At 44.3% G+C, this 25,001-nt stretch overlaps 3 protein-coding genes across 23 annotated transcripts in view; 1 reads left to right on the top strand and 2 right to left on the bottom strand.

The window, feature by feature from the left end:
* The window catches only part of Baz2b (bromodomain adjacent to zinc finger domain 2B), a 390,581-nt gene that overhangs the window by 310,173 nt on the left and 55,407 nt on the right, over positions 1-25,001 (bottom strand). For 19 of the 21 annotated variants that reach the window (XM_085834859.1, XM_085834860.1, XM_085834861.1 and 16 more), the window contains exon 1: positions 8,295-8,417. The exons of 1 other annotated variant lie outside the window; for it this stretch is intronic. The gene's annotated coding sequence lies outside the window, so the exon portion shown is untranslated. Of the gene's footprint in view, positions 1-8,294; positions 8,418-25,001 lie in introns of those variants that run through there. One more of the 21 variants, XM_085834858.1, reaches the window with a different exon arrangement.
* Positions 6,934-23,326, top strand: LOC147005910 (uncharacterized). The gene is made up of 3 exons (XM_085828445.1): positions 6,934-6,940; positions 8,073-8,671; positions 22,661-23,326. The coding sequence occupies exons 1-3, from the start codon at positions 6,934-6,936 to the stop codon at positions 23,033-23,035; spliced, it is 981 nt and encodes a 326-aa protein (XP_085684571.1). The 3' UTR covers positions 23,036-23,326.
* Positions 10,056-14,750, bottom strand: LOC147005911 (DNA excision repair protein ERCC-6-like 2). The gene is given in 5 exon segments (XM_085834886.1): positions 10,056-11,608; positions 11,611-12,576; positions 12,579-12,886; positions 13,014-14,152; positions 14,154-14,750. Coding segments are annotated over 5 exon segments (4,563 nt in total).

Genomic DNA, 25,001 nt, shown 5'->3' with positions numbered 1-25,001 from the left:
CTCACCCCGAGACTTGGCATTAGTCCTGTAGCTCTAGAATATAGGTAGTTATAATCATACGGAGGAAGTTTCACGCACTTATGGTAGAAAGTTGGACTCTTTCTTTTATGTATAAGATGTTAGAGATATAGTTCTCATGGGAGGAAAAGGGTAGTGGTGCATCTGGAAAAACTGAGCAGTTATTAAAGTCTTTAGAATGGGATTCTGGCCTCTGTTTGCACCTGCGCTCACATACGCATTCCGTCACAGCACACATGAACATGCATAACTTAAAAATCTTTTAAACAGTTTTTAAGTGTTGTCTTCCCTCCCTCCCTCCCTCCCTTGCAATGTAAGGTGGTGCTCATGAGTCCCTTGAACTCACCATGTAGCCTAGACCAACTCTGTACTTCTGACTCTTCACTCCCACCTCCAAGTACTGGCGTAACAGCTAGGGTTGCAGGCATGGTCACCGTGGGCCCAGTTCTGTACTGCCCTGGGAACTGGACCATGCATGCTTCTAGTATGCCGGGCAAGCACTCCACCAGAAGACCTATATCGCCAGCTCCTTAAGTATTACTCTCGTCCTCTTAAATTCCTGGAAAAGTCATACTTCAATGACTTGCTATTAAAAGGTGTAGCATAAAAATAGTTCAATCATTTTGTTATTTTGTTATTAAGCCCTAGTATTTATAGATAGTAGCAACTCATTTAAGTAAAAGTTGGTCATTCAGCTACAACCTGCTGCCTCTCTTACTAGATTTGTATTGCTATAACAAAATAATGTAGACTAAACAATATATGCATAGTAGAAATTTATTCCTCAGAGTTCTAGAGGCTGGAAAGTTTAAGATCGAGGTATTTACAAAATAATATAGACTAAGAATCTTATACGTAGTAGAAATTTATCGAAGGCTGGGAAGTTTAAGATGTAGGTGTTTAGAGGTTTGGTATCTTGTAGAGGCTATCCTGTTTCCAAGAGGAGCTGTGCCCTCCACTAGGGAGGAATGTTCTCTCTTCTTTGTCTTCTTTAAGTGGGATAGTAGAACAGCTAGTCAATTCCTTCAGGCCTCCTGTAGCCCCTCCCCCCATGCTTTTTGGTTGTTTTAGGACAGAGTCCTACATATATTTCAGGCTTGTCTCCAACTGGAAATTTCATTTTTATTTTATTTTATTTTATTTTGCCCCAGTTCCCCAGTCTGGGACTACAGGACTATTCAACCTTATGTCCAGGCCTCAAGTGTTTTATCAGGGCTATGGGAGCTTTGCTCTTATGATTTAATTACTTTCCAAAGCCTCCAGTTTTTAATATGGTTGAATTGGCCATTACAGTTCAGCACACATAGGCTGGTAAGGTGCCCAGGCAGGCAACGGTTTGTGCGGCCAAGCCTGATGCTCAAAGTTCAATCCTCAGTATCTAAACTGAAGGAGAGACCCCACTTTTGCAAGTTGTCTAATGAGCTCGTGTACACCCACAGTAACCCGGTAGCACCCATTCACACACAAATAAACACAGGGAAACACAAACCCTGTCTCGAAAAAAAAAATTTTTTTTAAAAAACGTTTCCACGCACACATTTTTGCTGCATTTAGGTTATGGTACTTCGCTAACAGTGGAGGTGAAATTTATAAACAACGGTAAAGGAGAAGCTGCAGGGCTGCAGAGATGGCTCAACTGTCAAAGGCATAGACAGCTCATCTAGAGGACCCAGGTTCAATCCTCAGCACCCACAACTGTAGGCAGCTCACAACTGTAGTGACCACTGTGGAGTTCTGGTTTCTTTGAAAAGCAGAGAACTACTATAAGACTATGTTTTCATTTTAATCCCAGGCATGGGGTACAGGGCTGCTCCAGCCTGTCCACAGCAGCTGACCCGTGCACTAGCAGGGCTGTGGTTTTGCCAGCTGCAGATAGTTTCTGTGGTTGTGTGACAGCTGGAATTCTGGGGACCTTTCAGAGGGTATGTACACGCCAGAGCCCCCAGGGGTGGGTTGGTGGTTGGTTGTTGTGTGCAAAGAAGAAACAACAAGAAGAAATTAGGTATCCTGATGAAGAAGCTCAAATTTGCCCCAACGAGCAGGATGCCCCTTATCAGCAGGAAGTAGTCTAATGATAACATCTCTTTTCCCCCTCTATTTTTTTTTCTCTCTCTCTCTCTTCTAGTATTTGGGAATTAAGAGGGTGGAAGAACTCACAAAGTAGCTGAAGTCCAGTTACATACAACAGTCTGTAACTTCTGTTCTAGCAGATCCGACACCCTCACACAGACACATATGCAGGCAAAACACCAATGCACATAAAATAAAAATAAATTAAACCATACTGAATTGTTGAAGAAACAATAACAGTCTGATGTCATTCTAAATGTATATGTAGGAAATTTTTAAAAAGAGAGAAATTTCTACTATAGGATTTTTTATACTAACAGACAGGATGAGCATTTTCTCAATCTCACACAATAGAATATTCTAGATTATTTTAAAGATGTCTAAGTAAAATTTATATTAAATTTCTACATGTTATTTAGTTTTAATAGTTAAACATGATCTACTAATTGAACTATGTATTTATTAACTTATGGTCCTTCCGCTGACCTTAGCGCCTTTCGTATGCTAGGCAATATTCTCCCAGGAAACAACCCCCCAGTTCCTTAAGATCCAAGGTTAAATTTTATCCTGCTAAAACCCTGCCTTCATTGCCTCTTTTATGACTGCATGGCCACGCACAGAGAACAGAGGAAGGACACACAGTAGTTTCTCAGTGTGACTGCAGAGCGTGCTGGTGGTAGAGGCAGGAGAAGAAGAAAGAGAGACACTCCCCAAGCCTATATTAAAATAGCTAGGATGTGAAACATAATTACTATATATTCTTTAAAACATATCTATATACAAATATGCATGAATGTCTTAGTTTATTTTTCTATTACCATGACAAAATACTGTAGCAAACACAACTCAATAGAAAAAGGGCTCTTCTGGCTCACAGTTACAAGGTACATTCCATCTGGTAGGGAAGTCCCAGTGGTGGGAGCTGGACAGAAGTGGTCCCATGACATCCAAAGTCAAGAGCACACAGCAAAGATCAACAGACACATGCTACTGCTCGTCCAACTCTCTTTCCAGTCAACCCAGAGCTCCACCCAGGAAATGCTGTTGCCCACATTTAGGGTGGGGTTTCCCATGCCAATGAACTCAGTTAATAAAGTTCTTCACAGGGCTACCGAATCTACACAACCCCTGACATGTCGCTCCCAGGTGATTCTAGCCTGTATGGAGTTGATAATTAAAGCTAATCACCGTACATACACGTTTACATAGAACTCAAGTAAAAACTTAAGAAGGGGATGCAACCAAACTTCTCGGAGGGATTATCCACAGAATCTCTATCCGTAGTTGCTTCTGCTTCTAGCCTCTTGAACTATAAACAGGCAACGGAGGCCACATGTGGTTCTTATTATCACAATGAAGTGTGTTATGTGTTATGTATGTGCTTGTCTAGACTATATTATAGGAGCAGTGGCTATTTAATCTGGTTTTGTGGTTCCCTCTAGAAGTTTGCAGGTTTTCTGTAAAGAACCTGTGATGGTTAATCTTCAGTGTTAGCTTGGTGGTCTTTTGAATGACCTCGGAGACAGCCAGTCTTCTGGGCATAGCTAAAAGGCATTTCCTGATAGGTCTCCCTGAGGTTGAGGACCCATCCGGAGTGAAGCCCTCATCATTGTATAGGCTGGGGCCCTGACTAAATGAAAAGGGATTGAGCAGAGCACCGTTCTGTTTCTTTCTGCTTCCTAACTGCACAAGCACTGTGCCCAGCCTCCTCACTACCCTGACACCATCTCTTCTCTGCCATGGTAAGTACCCGAGTCTTAGGGCTTCCACTGCTATGGCAAAACACTATGACCAAAGAAACTTGGGAAAGAATTTTCACTTACGGTTCCACATTACAATCCATCACTGAGAAGCCATGGTTGGAGGCTGAAACTGATGCAGAGGTCACTGAAGAACACTGCTTACTCGCTTGCTCCTCCTGCTTTCTTACCCAGGACACCAGTCCAAGGGTGGCACCACTTACACTGAGCTGGGCCTTGCTATGTCAATCATTGATCAAGAAAATGTACCACAGGTTTGTCCACAGGCCTATCTGACCGGGGCACTTTATCAATTGAAGTTCCCTCTTCTAAAATAACCCCAGCTTCTGCCAAACTGACATAAAACTAGTCAGCTAGCACAGGTCTTCTTTCCAGAAGTTACTTCTGTCAGGTATTTTGTCCCCACAACAAGAAAAATTATGAATACAGGACCAGACAGTGAGTATTGTCTCAGGTACTCAGTTCTGATTCTGTAGGAAGAAAATAATCATACACACGTGATGCTAAATTTACAGTGTTGATTTAAGACTTCGGTACCCAGTTCTGCAATCAACCCTTATCTGGTAGATGCTGTGCAGGAGGTTTGTGTTTGTGGATCACATCTACAGCCTGCTAACTGTACATGAAGGCGATTACTCTCAACGATGTAGATGAGCCTCATCCAATCAGCCTCAAATGGACTGAGGTTTCCCAGGAAAGAGGAAATTCTCCCTCAAGACTGTCAAAGACTCCTGAATCTACGTGCCAGCCTGCCTTATAAATTTCAAACTTGTCAGCCACCCACCACAATGGTATTAACCAACCCTTAAAGTAAATCTCCTGTTAAGTGACAGATAATGTGTGGTATACGACTGCCCGTGCTTCTCTGGAGAACCTTGACTAATACCTAGACAATACGTAAACTAATGGGCATGACTGCCTCATTCAAAGTATTTACAGTAACAGCTGGTGGGGAAGATTCAGCCCAAGCTCTCCACACCCGAGTTGTGTCAATAATAAGAGATGGATGCTTTCACTAAACACATTTTAATTTTTTAAGATTTAACTTTTTAATTAGATGTGTATGTGTGTATCAGTATGAGGGCTTGTGCAAATGAATGCAGTGCCCTCGAAGGCTTGAAAAGGGAATCAGCTGCTTTGCAGCTGGAGGTACAGGCACTTGTGAGACACTGGATGCTGGGAGCCCCAAGCGCTCTTACCCTCTGAGCCATCTCTCCAGCCCCACACCCTAGGTTTTAAGCAGTGTAAAAGGAAGCTGTGCCCCGCGGATTGGAAGTCATCTTGGCTAGGCCAGCGTCTGGAAGAGCTGTGAGTGACTGCAGTCTCTGAAATGAGACCTAGGTGAAGGTGCAGTGTGGGAGCAGTTTCTCAGGGTGCAGGCTGGTTTCATTTCACATGCTCTTATACTTTCAAGGTTACCTTTGGAGAGCAAATTTTTTGCTGCCAAAAAAAGCAGAAGTCAATTAAAGGAATGTTTTTAGATATTCATTTATTAAATTTTGCACTTTTTCAACAAAAATTGTTGAGGAAAATTAAAAATTTATGAGACCATTAAATACAAGGGTTACAATTTTTGGCACAAAAGGAATTCTTTTTATCAAAAATGTACAGCACAGGACTTTCATGTAACATTTATTACAAATAGGGACTCTTAATCTAGAAAAATGGGACCTACCTATATGTTTATTTTTATTAGTTTTTGTTTATTTGAGTCAGAGTCTCATAGCCCAGGCTGGCTTGGAACTCTGTAGCCCAGGCTGGCCTTGAACTTGTGATCCTCCTGCCTCCGCCTCCTGAGTTCGAGTGCTGGGAATACAGGTGTGCGCCACCATGCCAGGCGCTACCTATAAATTTAAATAGTAGATTATCAAGTTAGTTGATGACCCCAGATTCACTTCTCTAGCCTAGGGATTAATAAGATTTTCATCTTAGAAGAAATTGGTATCCCAAAAAGGTTCTGTAAATACTTGTCTCAGCGTGGAGAAACCTGTTTGTCAGAAGATTAAGATAACCTATAATTGAAAATGATCAATTTGCAAAAAGCTAACATCACCCTATCTTCACAATAGTAAAGAATGCATAGAGAAGCCCCTAAGGAGGTTATATGGTACAAAGGTGGAAAGAGCAGACAGGTAGCTTGAAATGTAGTATCTGAATGAGAACTCTAAGTAATCAGGCAGATTAAACAATAGTAACCACAGTGCTTAAACCCAAGAATCAGGGCAGGAGGACCGCGGACAGATGACAGACAAGTTCACAAGGCAGAGGGATGAAGAGAATAAAGGCCACTAAGACAGTGTCTTAGGGAAGGGAGTAAAGAAGTGGAAACTAATGAAACGGTGTTGGCGAGAGGTCAACAGAGACCCTTGAATTCAGAAAGGAGCCATGGCTGTAAGGACAGATCATCAAAGGGCTGAGAGAGAGAGAGAGAATGCTGCCTCTCTCTCTCTCCCTCTGTCTCTCTCTCTCTTACACACTCCCCTAACTGTTCTCAAAGGATAAGCACATGCCCCTGTTTTGTAGCTATTACCTAGCACTAACTAAGAATTAGAATCCAGAGCCCGTGAGGTGGCTCAACACCTAAAGGAGCCCGCTGCAAAGCCTGCTGGCCCGAGTCTGAGTCCCAGGAATCCATAGCAGGAGAGAACCCATTCCCACAAGCTGCCCCCTGACCTTCACACAGGCTCTAGTGGCCAGCACCCCTCCACGTACACACACACACACACACACAGAGGAAGCTGGCACCACACTCACCTCTCATAGAATCCTCAGCACTGAGAGGAGACGAAACCATAATCGGCCAACACCTGCACTGTCCTTGTCAGAGTCAGGGGTTCTGTAGAGAAGTTCCCACTACCACGTTTGTCTACTATAGCTCAGGAAAATGGTGCAGTCGATCCTCTTAACACAAAATAAACTGGGAGAGATGTTCAAGGAGTCTCCACAAGGTTAAGTTCCAGAAAGGCCGAGTGGTGGCTTAGACACATAACGTAACTGTTAACAATTATGGAATGCTTGCTATGTTCTAAGAACTGACAGATCCCCTCATTTAATCCTTTCAACACCACCATGAAGTTTGGGGAGCATGGCGGGTTAGGGTTCCCTAACCCACAGGAAGAAGCCTGGGTTAAGGAATTCTTAGCAGCATTAAAGAACTGCTGAAGACAAAGGTAATCAGACAAAGTGCTGAGATATGAACTCATGAATTCTGACTCTTAAGGGTGTTACACGGCCAACAGAATAGAACAATTATTTCTCTTAAAAGGACAAATTAAATCTCCTCAAAAGTAATGTGTACTTAATTTTATCCTTTACCAGACACTTTGTCTACTACATGTCCTAAAAGGATGACACCTGGGTGTCAACTTTAACAAAATTAAAAAAAAAAAACCCAAACCCTTAAGTTTGTACGAAATTTATTATAGTGATGTGTGAAGAAAAATGAGAGATGATTACTGACTGCTATTCCACATTGATCAGATGGAATTATATATACATATGTGTGTGCCATATATATATATATATATATATGAAATGCCATATATATATATATATATACACACATATGTATATATATATACACACACATACGTATATATACATATATATATATATATATATATATATGGCATTTCACTTAGTCACTTAGTGGAATTATGTAGATCCGAGTTATTCTTTGAAACAAACACCCTTAAATCAAATAAGTCACTTAAAAACCCAAGTGCCCTCCCTGTGCTTCCAAGTTTCAGTAAGAACTTACCGTTAAATAACTTGCGTTTTGGTCCATCATTGAAACGCCACATAATTTGTGGCTTTTCCCATACTCTCTTGCATTTCTTAGTCCTCATTTACATCTTAGTTTAACCACATTCACCGTGGTTTCTGAAAGTTTCTTCTCGTATTCCTCAGACTACGTCACAGATTCCCTCGCTCTTTCTAAATAAGTGAATGTCTGCTGCAAAACCTGTAGCAGCGCTCTCAGAGCTTAAAAAGCCCGATTTTTTTTTTTTTTTAAAGATTCGGAAGTGATCGTCCAAATACCCCGTCGCTACAACTTATTTACTCCAGGGAAACTGCCAGCAGCAGGGTGTAGGAGTCAATCGGAAGGCTGTAGTAGGTGGAGGGAGAGCTGTCAAATCCTACAAGGTTGGGCAGGGAGGACGCGCCAGGGAGGCTCGAGGGGAGGTGGGGGAAAGGCAGCGTCGGACTCCATTCCGTAAACAGTCCCTGCGCCACTTGCCGAGCGCAGAGAAAACAAAATCCACCCCCGCAACCAGCCGGGCGGGACCCGGATCGGCGGGCCTGCCAGGGGCCCGCGGCGGGCGCGGGAGCCAGGCGGGCGCCGAAGCCCCTCGCACTCCGGGCGGCGACCGGCCCGCCCGCCCGGCCTCCCGCGCCGCGCCGCGCCGGGCGCCCGCACGTCGCCGACCTTCTGCGGCCGCTTACCGTGGCGCCTCGCAGCTTCCCCCGAGGCGGCCGTCAACGGCTGCCGCAGTCAGAGCACCACCCCGCGGCGGGGCACGTCTAGCCCGCCCGCAGCTCCCGGCTCCCCCGCAGCGCCGCCAGCGCCGCCGCCGCCGCCGCGCGGCTCTCGCGAGAAGCGGGCGAGCGAGCGCGCAGGGGGCGGGGGAGGAGGAAGGGCGGGGCTGCCAACGGCGGCGGCCACTTCTGAGGTGCATCGGGAGAAGCGGCCGCTATCGTGCTTCCTCGCCGACTTCTCTGCCGGTATCCCGAGAGCCGAGCCGAGCCTAGCGAGGAAGGCGGCGGCGGTGTGGCTGCGGGGAGCGCGACACTCCCTGCGGCGGAGTGCTCGGTGGAAGAGGGTAAAGAGCGGCGGCAGCGGCGGGGGGGGGGGGGGGGGAGGGGAGCGCTGGAGTGCGAGCCACCCCCACCCCCACCCGGGACCCCGGGGGCAGGGCGGGCGGATGGTGCGCGTCCCGTGGGGACCCGCGGCGCCGGGCGGCCGTAGTGTGGGGTCGTCCCACCCGAGATTTCGGTCGGTTTCCACCAGTCCCCTCGGAGTAGGTGGAGGTCGGTAGGCCTCTCGGTGGCCCCGCACCGGCAGTGGCGTGACACGGGCATGTGAGGCAGGAAGGCTGACTCTCCTGACCCGGGGCGAGACTCGGGTGTAAGGGGCCGACTCTAGACACGCAAGGTGTGAGTAGTAAAATGCACCCTCACCTTGGAGAAACTGCGTAGTGAAGAGCGCGCGCGCACACACACACACACACACATCCACCCCGAAACCACTCCAGTGAACATCCTCCTTCCCCACCCCCCCACAAAAGTACGTGTTGGTATATGGGGGTGGGAATCCGTGTGGGTCATAAATACGACGTCACGACCAGTGTGGAAACAGTTTGAAGAGCGGGTCCGGGTCACACCCCATTCTGTAGTTTTTGTGTTTTTTTTTTTTTCAATTAAAATCAAATGTTTATTCATTTCCTTTTACTTAAGAAATACAAAGTTAGGCTATAAATCTTTCTTTATATTTGCTAAATCGTAGTAATGTGAAAAGTTAAGGCATCGGTGTCCTGGCCAAAGATAAAAATCCCATTTCTTTAGCACCACAGCATACAAACTCCGAGTGGTTATAAAAATTAGCACTTTTAACATAATACCATACATTGAGTCCTCATTATTGAGTCCTCATTATAACTTTTATCTAAAATAATAGTAATAGAACATAATTCCAAGGAAGAAGGAAAACAGTAAGTTCCCAATACCAATGAGGAGAGGGCAGTGGCTGCCACTTGACTTTGGGGCATTCTGGAGTTTAAAAGTGGAAGGCTGTGTGTCAGTTATCTTTCAGATAATGAATGGGCAAGTCACTCATGTAAGGCCACGGAATCACACAGGAGGGAAGATGCCCAGTTAATAATAGTTATGACAAGTTACAATATGATACAATTACATTTGTTCTGAAGACCAAATCTGGGGCAGGAGATGTAGCTCAGTTGCCCAGAGTGCTTGCATAAAGTCCTGGGCTTGACCTCCAGGACTACATAAACTACATACATGAGTGTTAATGATTAAAACAGGTATTAGGGAAAGAACCCATGATAACATGCTAGGCTGTTTAGATTATACTAAAGCAATAATTTAATACACAAGTTTGTAAACAAATGTTCAGTGTGCCCCATACATGAACATCCATAGTCAGGGCCAGCAGCTCATCAATATCTAGGTTAATGGCACGTCCACGTCCTACTCTCTCTCTGTATTGCTTATGCTTTCATCGTCAACATCTGAGCTAAATGTCTTCCACAAAAACTTCTCGTTTGCTTTCCAAAGGGAAGCTTCCAGCTCATCTTTCCTTTTGGAGGCTGAGGTGCGGGGTGCTTTGGTACACAGTGTCTCTATCACTGCCAAGTCAGTGAGTTTGCTGAGACTGTCATCATTCTGTTCATTCAAGATGTCCCAGAAATCTTTTGGTTTCTGCTTTGCTTTTGCCACAGGCCCTGAAAGAACATTCTTTGGCAGCTGTGTGGGACCTTCCCCATGGCTTTTAAAGAGGTCGTTAAGAACAGAGGTGTCACCAAGTAAGCCATCCACAGGAGTGTTTTCTGACCCTGGGTTTTCTACCCTTTTGTTTCTCAACTTGGAAGGTGGTCTGTTTCTTGAACTGCTTGCTCCTGTGAGGTCCCACTGATGTCCCGGGGACTTTTCTAGCTCTGACTCCAGGGCTTCAGGGTTGCTGTTTGGACAGAAGACTGTTATGGTATCCTTGAGTGTGTGGTCCTTTCTCTCACTGTGAATCTCTTCAGTAAAGCTGACAGGTGATTTGTTAATCTCTGCATCACTAGGAAATGTGTCCTCTCTATGGAAACCATGACTCTGAGGCCTGACTGATTTCCCTTCACATATTTTTCGGTTGTGAACTTGAGATATCTTGTCGGTGGAATCATAACATGATAAAGTACTATCATTTGAGGGGTTTTCTTTTAAGAGAGATTCTTTTTCTTTAGATTTATTTCTCACCTTCTCTTCTTTCTTGTGGACAGATTTTATCAATTCTGAAGCAGAATCCACAAAGAATTCCTTTACCTCTGGGTGTTGAAGACTGTAGAAGTCTCTGAGCATTTTCTGTCGCTCTTCAGATGTGGCCCTAGTAACTTGTTCAGCAAACTCCTTTACAGGCAGCTTATAGTAAGAGGCCATTTCTTCAAACTGCTTTCTGCGGATTCCTCTTGGTGTTTCTCCAATGATGAAGGTAGTGTGGTTAGTTCGATATACATCTTTCTTTTTCTGGATTACAGGGTGGGATACGTACAGAGGAGAGGAAATGCCTCCATCACTTGGTGGTTGATCTTTCTCTGTAGGTGACACTATGTTTGCCTTCACCTGATTTTTGTATGTCTTAGAACTGCAAACAGCGACATTAGCAGGGAGCTGGGAAAACTGCTTCAACTCAAATACATCACGTGTTGCCCATCGGCTCATGTGGTTCTCAGCTCTGCTTGAGCCGATCACATTCTGATTTGAGTGGATATATGCCACTTCCTGAACACCATCTAATATTTTATCCATTGAGTTGCATATTTGCTCTTGACTGACAAATCCTTCATTTAGAAAACTTGGTGGTTTTCTTGATATAAAAGTGTTATTTTTCTTATCTGGGCCAGGCAGCTTGGGGGACAAGCTGATTTTATCTTTTACAGTTTCTGTTCTGTGACTTAGTTTAGTGAAACTCAAGTGGCTGACAGATAAATTGTCATCTAAGGATGAAAAATCCTCAATAACCTGAGAGCTACGGTCCCATCTGCTGCACACACTTGATTTGCTTCCTTTGCTGTTACAGGAGAATTATCAAGTTTCCTTTTGTTTTCCTTTTTTCTCTTAAATTTCCAGGAAGTAGTGGCTCTTTGCTTTCTTATTCTTGACTTGGGGAACATGTCAATGTCATCAGACTCATCGCTAATATCATCTGTACCTTTTCTTTTCCTAACAGATTTTGAGGTCATGTTCTTGAGACACAAGAGATTTGAAACTGGTCCATTTCCTCTGCCACTGTTCTGTCTGCCATCACCATGATTTACTTTCACAGGGTTTTCTGTTTCAGAATCTTCAGATTCACCTAACAGCAGCTTAAAGCGTCTATGGTTCTTGGGGGTTCTCTGAGTGGGATACTGTGTAGGAAAGATGACATCACTGTCTTCTGACTCTGTGTCACCCTGTCCCATGCAATGATGTCCAGCTGTGCGGTGATCCTTTGTCTCATCATCAGATTCAGAAGAAACATTCTGTTCTAAAGCCTTCTCACTTTTATCAGAAACACATTTTTCATCTGGAGTTTGGATGTTATCTGATTTCTGATGTTCTGAAGTACAAACAGAGTCCCAAGTCTTTTGACGAGCAGCCTGTCTGGCTTCTGCAGAAAGACACATGGGTTGCTCATCAGAACTTCCGTCACTGGAGACAGGGTTTCCATCGCCATCCTGGCCTGACTTATACTTTGCCTCAAACAACTTAGAGAATCCACACTGTAGCAAAGTGAGCTGTGCTGGGAAGCCTGGAGTTCTACTGGTGTCAGAGACTTTGTGTTGATCAGTCTTTCCCAGGGAATGGCCCACCGACTCCTCATCACTGATGTCGCTGTAGAGCTCACAAACATCTGTGGGCTCTTGACAGTCAGGGTCTCTAGGTGTTTCTAGTTCTTGTGCTGAAGGTTCCCCTTTCAACCATGTTGTGGCTGTCATGATGCCAGCTTCCACTTGGCCTTCCCTCTTAGTTTGAAGAGGTTGTGGACACCAAAGAGCTCTCCTCGATGTTCTTTTGATCCTTGTACTGCTTCAAAGTATCGCTTGGCATTTTCACTTCCAACCACCACACAGTGAAGTTGCTGCTTGTAGACCTGTCGTAAGTACATGATCTCCTCCACTGTCCCCAAGGATATTAGCCTAAGCACTTTAACGTCTCTACACTGTCCAATCCTATACGCTCTGTCAACAGCTTGAAGATCGTTGGCTGGATTCCAAGTTGGATCAAATAATATAACAACGTTGGCACCAACAAAATTGAGACCTAGTTCACCAGCCCTGATTAATAACCTTCCAGCTGTTCCAGGTAGGCTCCTGATGGGGAAACCAGGCATGGATTCGTCTCAGACACCCCAGGGAGCTCAAAAAAGTCCTCTGCTAATTAGGGGAACGATCTTCTAAGGGAATTGTGGAGACAAGACAAATGTTCACATCTTGTGAACTGTTAAACTCCTTCACAATCTTGAGCCTTTCCTCGAACTTTGTGCTTCCATCGAGTCGCCGGTAATCGAGGCCCGAGGCCATACAGTACTGCTGCAGCACATCCAGCAGCTTGGTGGAAAAGGAGAAGAGAAGAACCTTATCTCTTTGTTTCCTAAAATGATTCAAAAGCTGCTGGAGGACCTTCATTTTCCCACTATATTTAGGGTCAGAAAGTGTTTCAAAGGCTGCATCTTTGCTTTTCTGCACAAAATCTGGGAATCTGGAAAATACCCGATCACATATCCTCTTGATAATTGTTTCCTGATGTTTGGAGGTGCTAGCAGCCTGCAGCAGTGCAACATGGTTAGCTACTTTCTGAAGCACGGTCAGGTAACTAAGGCACAAGGTCCTCACTGTGTCACCCCGTGAGTTGGTCTTGTAACAACACTTTCTGCGCTTCTGGCCACTGCCACAGGTACAAGGCTGAGAGGATGTGAGGATCAGAGCCACATCTTCTGTTTCTAACACTGTTTGGTAGACAGCTTTCTGGAAGTCTGTCAAAGAACAATACACCATCCGGTCTTCTTTCTTAGGCAGCTGACCCTTGATAAGAGTCTTGGTACGCCTGAGAAAACAGCCAGACATCTTTTTTGCAAGCCTGTGCATAGCTTTTCGACCAGTAGCAAGTTCTCTTTTTGTTGCTGTGTGTCTCTGGCCATGTTCCACTGGGTCAGAAAATTGCTTCTTGAAGTGAATCCTGCTACCTAAAAGTCCTGGCACAGCCCAGTCCATGACACACCACAGCTCCTTCATGTTGTTCTGAAGGATAGTACCAGTGAGGCCAATGCGGACCTTACACTTCACAGCCTTCATAACTCGGGCTTTTGGATTCTTGATTCTATGAGCTTCATCTACAATAATAGCTGACCATTCCAAACTGTTAAGCTCCTCCAGACACAAGCGCAGTGTTTTATAGGTCGTCAGAGCAATTTCACATTTCCTCTGCTTTAAAGGAAGCAGCTCATTGTCTTTTTTGCTACCATGTAAAACAGTAACTCTGAAATATCCCCAGGTATCCAGTTCATCCTTCCAGTTGTAGAGGACAGATAGAGGAGCGACTATTCAAGAACATCTTTTTAGCTGTAGAAGGCGGCTTCTTTTTCATACTTTTTAGTAAAAACTCTGGCATGTTATTTTCAATATCTTCACGAGTTCCCTTTTTATGCAAAACTGCAGCCAGAAATGAAATAACCTGTATTGTTTTTCCAAGTCCCATGTCATCACCAAGAATACACCCTCTTCCCTTGATGTAGTGTCTGTAGAGAAACTGAGTCCCCTCCCTTTGGTAATCTCGCAAGTACCTATTAATAGTATAAGGAATTGAGTCTCCATCTTCAGATAATTGAAAAGCACTAGCCAAAGATGGAATTTTTCAATCTGGGAAATAAGGTTTTTCTAAATCTTCATCATCAAATATAAGACTTCTGGAGTAATCTTTAGTTGATTTTACTTCTTGAAGTCTTTGAAGAGGTATTGTCTCTTCTTGAAAGTCTGGATACAGGACAACTGCAAAAGGTTTCCCATTTCCATCCACAGTAATAGATTTTATGCTTGCTTCACAAAGCTTTTTGTTATCCAAAGATGGAGCAAGACATCTTTCTCCCGGACACCACCTGTCTTTGTGGGAGTCCGTGCGGGACTGCGGGGCGGAGATGTCCATCGGGCTAGGGGCAGGCACTCGGTGGCCAGGAGGGCACGGCACGTGGGCCGCCTGCCCAGCATCGCCCGCCCGGAGCGGGGGTCGCTGTGTGGGGCCTGACGCAGCGGTGTCCAGTGTTTTTTTTTTTTAATTGTCTTAAGTGTCCTTATTTCTTAAGTCCCTTCTACCTCCACCCCCCCACCCCCACCCCGTTTATATCCAGAACGTAGGGGTGAGTACCGAGATACCGTCCTGATTGACAAATTAAACAATAGTAGTCTCACAAGATAACCCGAAATGGGGTCAGTATTTCCTTTTGAGGAGCTCGTGTGTGTGTGTGTGTGTGTGTGTGTAGCAGCAGTTGTGCTGAGGCAGTCGCAATGGAACCAGAAACTCTGGCATCGCCATGGCCATAGTTATTTTACCTCTTCAGATCTCCTAGTTGAGATGAGTCCCCTCCACCCCCGACTCCTGGGATGCCTTTTTTAAGGAGATAGTGTGTGAGCAGTCATCAGGCACACTACAGGGCATAATACTTATACTGTGGATTTTTAATGACTCCAAACAGAAGGAATTTACCACCAGTTTTATCAAGCATTCTGGTCAGAACGAAACTTGGACTTTGTGAGTTGTGTCCCTATAGCTTCATGTTTTTATGGGTTGATTAGAGGGCTCTTACCTTGTGTTTCCCGCTGGCACTGAACTCATGATGTTATCCAGACCCACCTCTAACGTAAGATACTCTTGCCTAAGCCTTCAGAGCTCCGGGATTGCTGGGCTGTGCCACCAGATCCAACACCACCACACAGTTCTAGTTTTGCCCTAGATGTTTGGTATACCATCCACCTCCATCCCGCACCCCCCCCTTTCTCTCATACCCGTAGATTTTTTTTTTCATTATCTGACAGTTTCCTATATGTATATAAGGCAATTCAGTGTCCCCTAGTACCTTATTTTCAGTTACATGATGGGTCAGATTGTCTTCCGCAGTGTAGGGTCTCAGGGCATGCTGAGCGTTTGCTCTCTGAGCTATGTTCAAGACACCTCAACCCAGGTCAGGTGTCTTGAATAAGGAAGGTGGTTTTCTCATATAACTTCACAGATTTTTCTGTGTTCTACATGAAGGTTTTGGATAATGAACTTGAATGTAAGCCATCTGTAGCCTTTATGCAGTCAAATGTTATTCCATATCCATCTCACACACCTGTCATGTTATATCCACGTTTTAATATATTTTAGGAAAGTAATGGTCGAGTGGAAAATTTATCAAGTAGTATAAGCGTTGTTTGGTTACCAGGTTAGAACTTCCCTTTGCAGGAATGAGCTTGACGCAACATCTTCCAACAACTCACAGTTTAGTCATCAGACCAACGCGTAAACATGCACCTTACTGCCTTCCTTACTGTAAATACTGTACGGACAACTGTAGAGTGCTTGGCTAGGACCTGCTGTGATGATGTGCTGTTTTGGGAGGTGACAGGGCTTCCTGTGGTGGAAAGGTAATGAAGGAAAGTTAGAGCTTAGCAGCGAAGACTTGGAGTAATAAATTAGAAAGTTTAGTGCCCTGTGCCAAAGAGCTGTTGTACCCAAGTAAAACTATCTTTATCTTTGTTGACACATTCTTCTGTGTGTCTGTAAAATACCTGGGAATACTTAAGTAGAGTGTATAAGCTTGCATCAAGCTTTATATATAAAGCTTGTATATACCTTTAAGCAACAAATTAAGTCATGAGCTGGTAGACTGTAGATCAGCACTGGGCCAAATTAGATCACAACCTAAAAAGGAACAAGTTCCTACTAAAGTTCTTAGATCACGAAAGGAGAATTCTGTTGGAGTTAATCCAGTTATCTATTTTTTGTTTTGTTTTTACAAAAATTATTAGTAAAGTTGCTGAGATTGAATCCAAAAGAACTGAGTATAAATGGTAAAATTGCTTTATAATTTGACAGTAGACTGAGATTTGATGTTTGTGATTTTTAATTTTCTACACTAACATGAACTTAATGTGGCCAAAGCTGGTTTTACCTGTTCTCAAGTATATTTCCTCTGACTACTGGTTAGACGAGATAAGTTTGAACGGCAAGTTTTAAAATCACCTGCTCCCCTGTGCTCATTTTTGCCAGCAGCTGTAGAGAGGCTCAGCTTGTAAAAGCTAGTAATCACGTATTTCTCAGTTGGCATGAAGAACTCAATTGGTTTGCAGTTGCTGAATGAAGATCGAATTGTGTCACCCAAATAGCAAATTCAATTCAAAAGGTTAAGTGCTGTAGAACTGATAGACAAGATCATTTATATTTTCCAATGATGATGCTAAGTTTTCATATTCCAAAATTAGTTTTAAAATACCATAAAATATTAGGAATACTGTAAGTATGTGATAGCTAAGTATTCAAAGAGATTTTTCTAAAAGACCCCAGAAGTTTGTGTCTCAAATTTCTTCCCTCATTTGGCCACATTTAGCTTTCCTGCCTCATAGTGGTGTTGGTTGACATTTGGATCTTGATATTCCATGTGATCTCTTATGGTATGATGTTTCAGAGTAGCATTTGAAGAATGAAAATGGAAGCTATAAGGCCTCTTAGGACATTTTCAAATCGTACAGTATCATTTACAGTGCACATTTACACCTAAGGGGGAGACAAGAAAAGGGAAAGTTGGCTGTGTTCTATCTAGACCATCATCATGGCATTGCAAAGACACATTCAGACTAAGGTACGGGAGAAAGGCATAGCTGTAGCTTCTGGTTTGCCACAGATTTAGGTCATTTTAAGAATGTACATTCTTTACAATGCCATCATTGCAGTTGCTTTAAAATAATTAATACAGGAAGTGGTAAGTAGATACATCTGACTGAGTAATGAGAATTTGTTTACATTGTTGATTGGTATGTGGAAGTTACTTTTTCTTTCTTTTTTGTATGTATAAGAATTTAATAGGAAATTTAAGTCACACAGATCAGGTGATCTAAACTCTATTTTGTGAATGTGACGTCATCTTAGTCTTTATAAGCACAGCATCATTTGGTATTTACTTTGTAGAAGCCAAGGTTATAAACAGCTATGTATGTTTTGTGTGTGGGGGTCCTCAAGCCCATGTGCTTGTGTGTGGAAGCCAGAGGTCAGTGTCTGGTATCTTGACTGTCTCTACCACCTTCCACCTTGTTTTTTGAGATAAAGTCTTTACAGTTTCTAAATGAACCTGGAACTCACTGGTCATGGGATAGATTGGTGAGCTAGGCTAGCCCTTGGCATCTTCTTGTCTTAGTTTCACAGCTCAGATGTGTGTTACCATAATTTGCTTTTTTATGTGGGTGCTGCAGATCCAAACTCAGGTCTTCTTTCTTGAGCAGAAAATGTTTACATGTTGGGCAATTTCCCCTTCATTTATTTTTTAACACAAGAGTCTCTAGCCCAGGCTGGCCTTACGCAAGTGAGAAATACCTTGACTTTTTAATACACATGCCTCTTCTAGGTGCTGAGAGTATAAGCTAGGATTTTCAGCTGCACATTTCATGTATTTCTGCACACTAGATAAGTATTCTGCCAACTGAGCTATAGCCCTACCCCCGACCCCACCCCCTTTGTAAGAGGTATTCATTTATTTTACGTGTTTGGCTCTGTATGTGTGCACCATGTGTGTAGGAGTCCAGCAAGGTCAAAAGGATGCATCACATCCCTTGGACCTGGAGTAAGAATGACTGAGCTGCCATGTAGGTGCTGTGAACCAAACCCAGTCCTCTACCAGAGATATTACAGTAACTAAATTTGTAAAAGTATCTTTGCAGAGAATGAATTGTATATAGCCCTGAGTGATTCTTAAAGTCTTTTAGTATATGATAAAGGCAAATATCAAATAATAAGCTGGGCTGAAGAGATGGCTCAGCAGTTTAAGAATGCTGGCTGTTCTTCCAGAGGTCCTGAGTTCAATTTCCAGCAACCACATGGTGGCTTACAAGCACTGTAAGGGAATCTGGTGCCTTCTGGTGTGTCTGAAGACAGTGACAATGTACTCATATACACCAAGTTAAAAAAAGAAAAAAAGCCAGTATACTTTTTGAGCTATTTATGTGAAATTACTAGCTCTCTTAGTATTGTTTCATTAAAAACTAGTATTTGTTCAATATGTGCTGTGTCAGCTAATCTTACAATACACTTTTGAAAGCATTATCACCATTTTGTAGGTGAAAAACTTAGGCATTCGAGATTAAATACAGACTTACACCACACAGAGATTTCAAAGCTTCCTACATTCTACCATTTTTCTACAAAATATTTGAATTTGGTGTGTGCTAAAAATTAGGTAGTGGTCAGTTTATTTCCTGCAAAACTTGAGTGTCTTGGTTTGGAAGGAAAGTAGTAAATGAATTAAGTTTGTATTACTAAGTGCATTAGAATACAGGGAAAGGCTTAGGTGTAGGAGACAACCTCGGCTGATATGGATGGACTGGGTCTTTTTGTTGGCCTAGGATTATGGGTTATGTCTACTATGTTACTGTCTGACTTGACATACCCGAGTGAAACTGTTAGGACATTAGTAGGACACAGTGATCTGCAGAGTGATAGAGGAGGAAGCAGAATCAATCACAGCTTAGGGTCAGGCTTAGTGTGACCCAGCCTTTCAGTCCAGCTTGAGGCTGAGGTAGAAAGAAAGGAGGACAGCTGCAGGGCCATTCTGGGCCAACCTAGTGAGACCTGTCCCAACACAGTAGTTTGGTTGTATTTGTTTTTGAGATAGGGTCTCACTGTACAGCTCTGGCTGGCGTTAAGCTAACTACATGGACCACTTTAACCTTGAACTCAGAAGTCAGCTAGCCTCCTGAGTGCTGGTGTTAGGGCACAAGCCACTTATGCTTGACTCAAATAAATTGTTCAGGTTGTATCTCAGTGGTACAGTGCTTGCTTAACATTGTGAGTTTCCAAGTTAAAACTCCCAATACTGAAAAAAAAAGAAGAAAAACAACTTCTTCTGAGTTGTGCTGGTACTTCTCTGCTTTGTAAATTCACAGCTTTCCAAATTTGGGTAAGTGAAAATCCAAGTTTTACACTGACAGGCAGCTTGTGGTAGGGTTCAAACAAAATGGTTCCCATAAGCAGGTAACAGGTAACAAAACTCTTTCTTCACCTGTTTTCTATTACCTCTTTTTTTTTTTTTTTAATCATTGTGTGTGTGTGTGTGTGTGTCTGTCTGTCTGTCTGTCTATATCGAGATACCAGAGGGGAGAGGGTCAGGTTTCTTCTTGGAACTGGAGTTAGGGCATTTGTGAGCCACCTTCCATTGGTGTGAGTTTCTGAATTCCAGTCTTGAAGCAGCAAGTCCTCTTAACTGCTGGCCCATCATCTCCCTGTCTCCTGGTTTTTGGTTTTTGAGAGAAGGTCTTACCATGTTACCCATGCACTCATGATCTTCCTGCATTACACCTGAGTGCTGGGATTGTAGGTGTGCGTTATTATTCAATGCTCCAGAGTTTACTGTTAATTGGAAGAGTAGTGCTAACGGGTGGAAAGCGATGGGATAGGATAGTATGCGCTTGCTGGGAGTTGAACTTAGGACCTCTGGAAGAACAGTTGGTGCTCTTAACTGCTGAGCCATCTCTCCAGCCCTCTGGGAAGCTCTCTTTTAACTGCTGAGCATCTGCCTCCATTCTTTAAAACCATCTTACTCCTTGCTCTCAATTTCCTGGAGTAAAAGGGAAATAAATCATTAAGACTCATTAGTTTATTAGCATTACTGAGTAATTCACGTTCCTCTCCCTCTGGTTTTTAGGTCATTTCTCTGTGTAGCCCTTGCCATCCTGGAACTTACTTTGGCCTGGAACTCAGAAATCCACCTGCCTCTGCCTCAATACTGTTTTGGAGCCAGATTCTCTTCCAGTATCTTGATTGGTTGCCTAGCTAGCTTGGGGGGCAGGGCACTTCTGTTTGTTAACTGAGCTTGTTTGAAAATCTGGAGTAGCTTCTAAATATTTGTAGCATTGACTTCCTGTAAAGGGGGGGTTGGGCACCCACAAACAGTGAAACTCACTTTTTTTTTTTTTTTTTTTTTTTGGTTTTTCCAGACAGGGTTTCTCTGTGTAGCCTTGGCTGTCTTGGAACTCACTTTGTAGACCAGGCTGGCCTCGAACTCAGAAATCCGCCTGCCTCTGCCTCCCGAGTGCTGGTATTAAAGGCGTGCGCCACCATGCCTGGCTGAAACTCACTTTAAATACCTTTTAGCATCACAAAAAGTGCAGGGGTTATATAAGTGAATTTGTTAATGCTAAACAGATAAAAGTTTTGTTGGAATACCAGTTATTTTATTTCTGAAAGTTCTAGAACAGCTTGGAAGTTGAGACTCCTAAGTGCACACGCCTGAGCAGAGTACACAGTGCTTTTATAATCTGCAGAGATCTGCTCTCTGCAGTTAAGATGAGAACTCTGCCTGGCTCCTCTTCTGTGCATTGAATTGCACTCTTTGTAACATTTTCTGGCTTCTATTCTTAAACATGCTTTAGTATCTTTGTGGATTTTTTTCTACCTTAAGTTGTCAAAAGGTCATTTCAAATATTTCTGTGAAGTTGTCTTCATCTTTTTTTGGAAACCAATGTTTCCATAACACTTTAAGGTTAGTTTTCTTTTTAAAACTTTTATTGTGTGTACATAATAGAGGACCACCTGTGGGAGCCCGTTCTTTCCAACGTGTGGATTCTGGGGATTGAACAGTCTTCTAGTTGGCCCACATTTGGAGGGTTTTGTAATCATCTTCAGCCTTCTAAGTAGGTGTGATCTTAATTATCCTAGTTTGTATCTGTGTGCTCTATTTCTGTCAGGGTATAAATGTAATGGGTAGCGTTGTAATGGGTAGCTTCTATTTGCCTAGAAACTCCTCCAGCAGGAGACTGCCTACCACTGCTTTGTCTTTAGTGAGTGTCAGGCTAGAGGGCTGTGTGCTTTTGTCTCAGCTGTATAGTGCTGACCTTAGGGATTTTTGTTTACATTTTATTTTGTGTGTGTGGTGCAGGTGAGTGGTAGACTGCATGTGAAGGTCAGCATAGCTTGTGGGAATGGCTTCTCTTCCTTGGAATGTGTAGGTCCAGAGGTTCAAATTCAGGTTGTAGGCTTGGAGGCATGTGCCTTCCTGTTGGCCCCAACCTCGATGTTGTTTTAAGGTCCTATACCACACAGATTATACTACAGAGGGGTCTCAGGCTTTTTCCACAGTAGACTGCTTTTGCATTTAACTAATTGGAGCAAAATCATATTTAGGGAAGTGTTTTCCATCTTACTGGTACTTCTCCCATCTCAGGCGTGCTCTCTATTTCTGATTGTTTTTGAGAGGTGAGGATTTCTTAGTGTTTCTTCTGCCTTCCTTCCTGTCTTCTGTCTATTCTGGGGTCTAGAGTGCAATCAGATTTTCTATAAGCCTCTCGGTTGATTTCACCGAGATCAAACCGGGAATGTATGGTAACAAGTACCTATTAGTGTTCATAGACACTTTTTCCGGATGGGTTGCATTCCCCACCAAATCTGAGACCGCACAGGTGGTGACTAAGAAGATCCTCGAGGAGATACTACCCAGGTTTGGGATTCCCAAAGTAATTGGGTCTGATAAAGGACCTGCCTTTGTTGCCGAGCTAAGTCAGGGGTTGGCCGCACAGTTGGGCGTTAATTGGAAATTACATTGTGCCTATCGCCCTCATAGCTCAGGACAGGTAGAGAGAATGAATAGAACTCTAAAAGAGACCTTGACCAAATTGGCCATCGAGACCTGCGGAAAGGACTGGGTGGCCCTCCTTCCCTTTGCGCTCCTCCGGGTCCCGAGCACACCTGGACGCTTCGGACTCACCCCTTTTGAGATTCTTTACGGGGGACCGCCCCCCTTAACAGAGACTGGCGGGACATTGGTTCCAGACTCGGGCTCTACCTTACCTTCTGTTTTGCTTGCTCATTTAAAGGCTCTAGAAGTGATCAGAACCCAGATTTGGGACCAGATCAAAGAAGCCTATGCCCCAGGGACCACCGCAGTGCCCCACGGGTTCCAGGTCGGTGATCAAGTCCTAGTCAGACGACATCGAGCAGGCAGCCTTGAGCCTCGGTGGAAAGGACCCTACCTGGTGTTATTGACAACTCCCACCGCTGTAAAAGTGGACGGAGTAGCCGCTTGGATACACGCCTCGCATGTCAAGAAGGCCCCTGTTCAAGATGAAGACGGCCGTGCAGATAAATGGACCGTGGCACCTACTGGTAATCCTCTTAAGCTGCGCCTCCAGCGCAGCTCCAGACCAAAACCCCCGTCAGCCACAGAAGCTGACATGGGAAGTAATGAATGAAGAAAAAGAGACTGTGTGGTCAGTAACTGGCACCCATCCTTTGTGGACGTGGTGGCCCGACCTCACGCCAGACCTTTGCATGCTAGCCTTACATGGCCAGGCTCATTGGGGTCTAGATAACTATCCTCCGCACTCCTCTCCCCCGGGACCCCCCTGTTGCTCAGGAGACAAAGGGACCACACCAGGTTGTGCTAGAGACTGTGATGAGCCCCTGACTTCCTGCACACCCCGGTGCAATACTGCCTGGAACAGAATGAAACTGGCCCAGGTAACCCACAGTCCGAAGGAAGGGTTCTATGTCTGCCCTGGGTCACATCGCCCCATGTGGGCTCGATCGTGTGGGGGTCCAAGTGAATACTATTGTGCCTCATGGGGATGTGAAACAACAGGCCGAGCGGCCTGGAATCCAACTTCCTCTTGGGACTATATCTCAGTAGACAACAACTCGTCATCCCCACAGGCCAAGGAGGTCTGCAAAAACAATGGCTGGTGTAACCCCCTCGCTATACGATTTACAGATCCAGGAAAAAAAGTCACCTCCTGGATTTCAGGTCATAGCTGGGGCCTGCGTTTATATATATCTGGACATGACCCTGGGCTCACCTTTGGGATCCGTCTGAGGGTAGAAGATTTGCCCCCCTCAGGTGGTGGGACCCAACCCGGTACTGGACCAACGGTTACCACTCCCCAAACCCTTTAACCCAACCCCCGAGGCCTTGCTTTCCCCTTCTCCTATCCCACCAATATCTGCCCGGCTTTTTGGCCTCTTAGATGGAGCCTTTTTGGCCTTAAATCGGACTGACCCTACCGTCACCCAATCCTGTTGGATGTGTTTTGCTGCCAGTCCTCCTTATTATGAAGGTATAGCACAAAGGGGAGATTATAATACTACTGAAGATCATTCTCAATGTCCATGGGGAAACCAGCGAAAGTTGACTCTTTCGGCTGTGTCAGGGTCCGGTGTGTGCCTAGGACAGGTGCCTGCTAGCCATCGGTCTCTTTGCAATAAGACAATAGCTAGCCCCTCCAGCGGCTCAAATAGCTATATTGTGCCCCCTCCCAACACCTGGTGGGCTTGCGGATCAGGTTTAACCCCTTGCATACACATGGCAGTGTTTAATGCCTCCTCAGATTATTGTGTGTTAGTACAATTAGTCCCCAGAATTATTTACCATGATGATAATTCCTTCCTTGATGAGTTCGACCACCGCACCCGGCACAAACGTGAACCTGTAACCTTGACTCTGGCAGTAATATTAGGCCTTGGAATGGCGGCAGGGATAGGGACTGGTACGACTGCCCTGATCCGACAACCCATGTACTATGAGGAACTTAGAGCAGCAATGAATACCGACCTAAGTGCACTAGAACAGACAGTCTCAAAATTAGAAGAATCGCTGACCTCGCTGTCTGAAGTAGTGATGCAGAACAGAAGGGGGTTAGACTTACTGTTTTTAAAGGAAGGAGGATTATGTGCAGCCTTAAAAGAAGAGTGTTGTTTTTATGTAGACCACTCGGGAGTAATAAGAGATTCTATGGCTAAGCTAAGGGAATGCCTCAATGCCAGAAAGAGAGAGAGAGAAAACAGCCAGGGCTGGTTCGAAAGCTGGTACAACAAATCCCCCTGGTACGCAACTTTACTTTCCACCGTTGCTGGCCCCCTTTTTGTCATTATATTAATCTTGACCTTTGGTCCCTGTGTCATCAATAGAATGGCGGATTTTGTTAAAGAGAGAATAAGTGCAGTACAGGTAATGGTCTTAAGGCAACAATATAAGGCCTTACAAAATGAGGAAGCCTCGCTCTAAGATTAGAGCTATTTACTAGAAGAAGTGGGGAATGAAGAGTGGATGGCCATGAGAAACTAAACTTTTGACCCAGGGCCCAGGTGTGCTGGTAAGGGCCGTTGGTTTTGAGAAAAACATTTCCTGGAACAACCACAGAATGGTCAAATGTTCTAGGCCAG

The sequence above is a fragment of the Mus caroli genome, unplaced genomic scaffold (genome assembly GCF_978045245.1).
Source record: "Mus caroli unplaced genomic scaffold, Mus_caroli_1 scaffold_2, whole genome shotgun sequence".
Classification (NCBI taxonomy): Eukaryota; Metazoa; Chordata; class Mammalia; order Rodentia; family Muridae; genus Mus; species Mus caroli.
This window is presented reverse-complemented; position numbering and strand designations above follow the sequence as displayed.